Here is a 5,214-nt window from a genome sequence, read left to right as displayed (position 1 = left end):
AAGAAAGAGTCTCCCCAACTGTGTCATTTAGCCAGTGGTTCTTAGTCATAGAGGCCGCGAGTGCTACATTATCCATGTTTTGACCGTTTACAGAATGTTTGCTTAGTGATGATGTCAAAGGTAAGAAATGTGAGGATCTTCATTGGCATATTCATAGTGATGTGAAAAAAGTACACTACTGCATTCTTCGATTTTTACAGGAAAACATGACTGCTGTACATGCCGGACATAATGAAAAACCTAGAGTATGAAAGCACCTTTGTCTACCAAGTGTTCTGCGTAATTGGCTTAGATGTAAAGCATCTCCTGAGAGTAGGCTGGGCGACACTTTTATTGACTTTGGCACTGCAACATGTTCCATGTTAGAATGCTCGCCACAAAGCAAAGAAAAGATGAGATGAGGACCAATTCAGGAATTTTGTTATTTTACAATGCATGAGAAATGGCTTGCAATGATGCAGAGAAATGTCCCTTCGCCAGCCATGGCAGGTGAAGTTAATGAAGTCTCACTGTGGTAATCTGCACAAGTTCTAGATCCCCTCCGTAAAGGGGAATTTTCTCCAGACTTTCAAAAGTACGGTTTCATTTTTTTTTTTTTTTAAATGATCTTTTTTATTAAACAGTTGTGACAGTACAGTGGGTGGCCACGGGCCACATAGCAAACATTTCCAATGACATAAATGTATAAAACCATGCGTCAAATAAACAGTTGCGATATATGGGATGGGGGGGGGGGAAGGAGATCAATGTCCAAATCTGTCCTGCGCAGTCCAACTGATGGAGACACACTTACTTCACCATGTGACATATTCCATTTAGCCCACTTGTGATCCCATTTTGAGGGACAACCCCTGTGTTTAAATATGTCTTTCACTGGGATCATCGCATTTTCCATATCATTAGCCCACCTCTGGTATTTAGATAGGTCTCCGGTCCCATACACCCGGGCGATATTCCTCTTAGCAAAAACAAACCCCAATGAAACCCATGTGCGCTCAGTGTGAGTCAAGTCAGTGGCCTTCCACATGTTCAATAAACAAAGTCTTGAGGAGTGAGTAACAGTTTTCCCGCATACCCTCGTAAGCGTGGTGACAATTTTCACCCAGTATGACTGAAGAAGTGGACACTCCCAGAAAGTGTGAAAAAAGGTACCCTCAGTCATGCACCCTCTAAGGCCGACTTCCCATCTTAACCAGTGTATGTGCCGCTAAATAGACTCTATGTAGGATCTTGAGTTGAATCAGTCGTAGTCGCATTGGAATTGCAACTTCTTGGGGGGGAGGAAAGGGCTTCTTTCCAATCATCGTCTTCTAGATACCATAAGTCCGATTCCCACAACTGTCAGAGACGCACCAATCGGTCAGGCTTGTTATTTATTAGTTTGCGGTATGTAAGTGATATCGCCTTGCTTGTCAGTGGGTCTGTTAAGAGTCGGTCTTCTAGAAGGGATGCCTCAGGTACACCACTAGCCACAATGGAGGTCCGTGCATGACGGATTTGTAGGTAACGGAACGTCTCTGACCCTGCCAGCTGGTATTCTGCTTGCAGCTCACAGAATAGGATCATCTCATTACACCTCCATAGGTCACCAATGGAAGAGATGCTGATTAAGTCCAATTTATCAAACCCAGGAAACCTACTCAAAATGCCGAGCTGTTCAGATTGCCACAAGGGAGTAAGTAGTGTCAACTTCTTATGCCACCCCAGCGTTTTTGTCACTCGGTGCCAGAGTGTCACTGTCTGGGCCGTGGGGCCAGGGAGGCATTGGCGTTTAGGGTTGGAGTATAGGGCACGTTGGAACACACCCCCCCCCCCCAAGACACTATCCATTTATCTGTGTGGTATGCCAGCTCAGACGAAAGGGCAAAGACCCACTGATTAACCACCGCAAGTTGGAAAGCCCAATAGTATTGTCTTAAGTCAGGCAACGCGATTCCGCCATCGTACCAGCCCCTGGTCAATTTGTGTGCAGCAATGCGTGAATGTTTTGCATCCCATACGAGATTTCTGACCTCGCTCTCCACACTAACAAAATAGGCGTCTGGGACCCTGTAGGGGGTGTTCTGTAGTGCGTATGAGAATTGAGGCAGCACCAGCATTTTAAACAATGCTGCCCTACCGAGCAAAGTAAGGGGCAGTGACCGCCAATTGAGCACATCATTGTAAGGTCTTGTCAGTGGGGCCTTAAGATTGTGGTCATAGAATAGGGCGGGGTCTTCCGTAACGTAAATACAAAGGTAGTGGAACCAATCAGTGGCCGCCGTGATATTAATATCCCTTGGCATCCGTGGTACCCAACCCAGAAGCATGAAAAGCACAGAGTTTGTCCAATTGATTGAATACCCAGAGTGGGCACTGAATATAGCAAAGATATGTAGGATCCTGTGAATCGATATAAATGGTGCTGCTAAGTATAATAGAATATCATCAGCATAGAGAGAAATTCTACCTTCATGCTGGTCTGTCCACTTCAAGCCCCTGGTCATGGGGTCCCCCCTAACCCAGGTCGCCAGAGGTTCCAATATTAGGGTGAAGATGAGGGGCAACAGGGGGCAACCCGGTCTGGTCCCCCTTTCTAGGTGGAATTGTCGGGAGGTATGTTGATTGACCACCACTTGGGCCTTGGGGTCTGTGTACAGTAATTTGTCCCGTTTTATAAAGTGCAGGCCAAACCCCAAACGTTCGAGTAGAGCAAATAGGTAAGGCCACTCAATGGTGCTGAACACTATTTTAGTGTCTAGGGACAGCAGGGCTGCATCTTCCTGGATAATAGGAAACTGTTTCATTTTTGACCGCTTTAATAACTATGAGGGCATATGCGCCCAGTTCATTGCATATGTTGCAGATCTTGTCCCAGAGAATGGCAGTCTTCAGGTGCACCAGTGTTGGCATGGAAAGCTGTGTCAGTGGCTGGAGTTAGCAAATTGTGTACTGGCTGTTTTGACATTGCCTGTCTCAAGTGCCATTGTTGAAAGGGACTTTTCACAGATAAAGGTTTACATGGGGAGGAAAGAGCAAGAGCCCATGACCAAAGACTCACAGAAGCAGTATTGTATGGTGTTCTACATTACGTTTGCCTTGTAAAAATGTATTTAGACCTCATGTACACTGTCTATATACCATGCACTATCAGTGCATAAAGCAAGCAATAATTAAAGCTAAACGCTCCATAAACACAGGAAAAACATTATTTCTGTTGTTTTTAATGGCGCGAAAATGTGTAACCGCTGATAACTACTGTTTTTTAAGGTATTGAAATCACTGGGAAACACTGAAAAAAAACCACCAGAATTTACCAAAAATAGAAACAGAAAACAGGAAAGCTTATTAATGCCTTAGTCCCTTTTCTGATTCTCTCTGCAGATGCTGACATCCTGCATCTCTTACCATGCTTGCATTGAACGCCACCTCTTCCTTCCAAGTCTCACAATTTGTGCTGATCTGCTTCCCCAGCATCCAGAGCTGGCAACACTGGCTGTCCATCCCTCTGGTTCTTCTTTTCTTTCTTGCTATTGTCGCCAATATCACAATCCTGATGGCGATGGGAAGAGAGAAGAGTCTCCATGAACCCATGTACTATTTCCTTGGCTTCCTCTCAGTTTTTGATTTGGTTTTGTGTACCGCTACTGTCCCCAAAGTCCTGGGAATCCTCTGCTTCAACTGGAAGGCTATCGACAAATCTGTCTGCTTTCTTCAGATGTACATCATGAATTGTTTCCTTGGAATGGAATCCACTACCTTCCTTGTCATGGCCTATGAACGCTACTCAGCCATATGCAACCCGCTCAGGTACAGGTCTATCATGACCGTCAGGTTTGTTGGAAAAGCTCTCGTGTTTATACTTTTGAGGAGTGCCCTACTACTGCTGCCCATGCCAGTATTAGCTGCCAGACTTCCCTACTGCTCCAAGAATGTGGTTGAGCATTGCTTGTGCACCAATGTAGCCGTGACCTCGCTTGCTTGTGCCGATCGAACAATCAATACAGTTTACCAGCTGATGCTTGGTTTCGGCTTCATGGGAAGTGACCTTCTGCTCATTATCCTGTCCTACTTCCTCATCCTGCGAGTTGTATGTAAGCTGCAGGTAGAAGGTGCAGCAGCAAAAGCCTTCAGCACTTGCAGTTCACACCTTATTCTGATCTCATTTTTTTACACAATCATCTCAGTTCTGATTTTCACAAACGTGCTGGAGAAAGTGATTCCACCAGATGTCCCGATCCTTCTCAATGTGTTACACAATGTGCTCCCACCTGCCCTGAACCCCATTATCTATGGGTTGAGAACCACAGAGATCTTACAAGGTGTTGAGAAAATGATAAGGAAAGGAAGAACAAATCTCAAAGAAAGGTGACCCAAAAAAGAGGTTGACAAAGACATGTCAAGAGGTTGGGGAATGAGTTACACTTCACATTTACACTTGTATGTGTGTGGTATTTGCCCAGTGCAAACCTATCCAAAAAACAGCAGAGCAATGTACATAGTCAAAGGTGAACATACTGTCAACAAATGGTAAGAAGGGAGCTGGGTATTGAATTAGATCAACAAACAGCTTCTGCTGGGGGCAACTTGAAAACCATTTGAATGGTGCAAGTGGTCACTGAAAAATTAGATCTGTTTTTTTGGCTGGAGATGGTGGATTAAATAATATGGACAGTTAACCCAAACCTCCACTTTTGCTGTTTAATGTGAAGCTTACTAAGACAATGGGGCCGATTAGTATGGCGGGATTTTAGTCCGCCCGCCACCCTAGCAGTGCTGGGACCGGCCGCCAGTGGTGTGGCGGTCCCACACCTGCAATTAGGATGCCACCGCCACCATTGCGGTGGCATCCTCCATTCCCAGCATGTGAGCACCGCCCGCCACAATGCCTGTGTGCATTGTCATGCACAAGGTGACAGTCACCGCGAGGTGCCTGCCACCATGTCCATGACAATGCAGGGGGTACCATAGGTACCCCCCATGTGCACCCCCTCAGCCCCCAATTTCCTGGGGGCCTGCAACGGGCCCCCGAAAGCAGACTTCGAATGGTTTTCCATGGAAAGCCATGCACCGCTGCCCATGCTAATATGGATAGGAGTGTCTAGCAGACACCGCCACCATATATAGCCCCTTTTCTGCCTGGTCGACTGGCGGAAAACCGGCAGACGGTCTTTCCGTCCGCCGGGGTCCCCCCCGCCATACTAATATGGCGGGGGGAAATGGGAGGCGGGCGGG

The 5,214-nt window shown here is 46.4% G+C and overlaps 1 protein-coding gene across 1 annotated transcript; it reads left to right on the top strand.

Annotated features, from left to right (window-relative positions):
• Positions 1 to 3,388: 3,388 nt before the first annotated feature.
• LOC146806319 (olfactory receptor 56A4-like) lies at positions 3,389 to 4,351 on the top strand. The gene has a single exon (XM_085623952.1). The coding sequence runs from the start codon at positions 3,389 to 3,391 to the stop codon at positions 4,349 to 4,351; it is 963 nt and encodes a 320-aa protein (XP_085480078.1).
• Positions 4,352 to 5,214: the final 863 nt, after the last annotated feature.

The sequence above is a fragment of the Triturus cristatus genome, chromosome 8, assembly GCF_964204655.1.
Source record: "Triturus cristatus chromosome 8, aTriCri1.1, whole genome shotgun sequence".
NCBI classification, from domain to species: Eukaryota; Metazoa; Chordata; class Amphibia; order Caudata; family Salamandridae; genus Triturus; species Triturus cristatus.
The sequence above is the reverse complement of the archived record's forward strand: the minus strand, read 5'-3'. Positions and strand labels throughout refer to the sequence as shown.

Coding starts and splice junctions, on each gene's coding strand:
- LOC146806319 (XM_085623952.1), top strand. CDS start 3,389: ATGCTTGCATTGAACGCCACCTCTTCCTTCCAAGTCTCACAATTTGTG.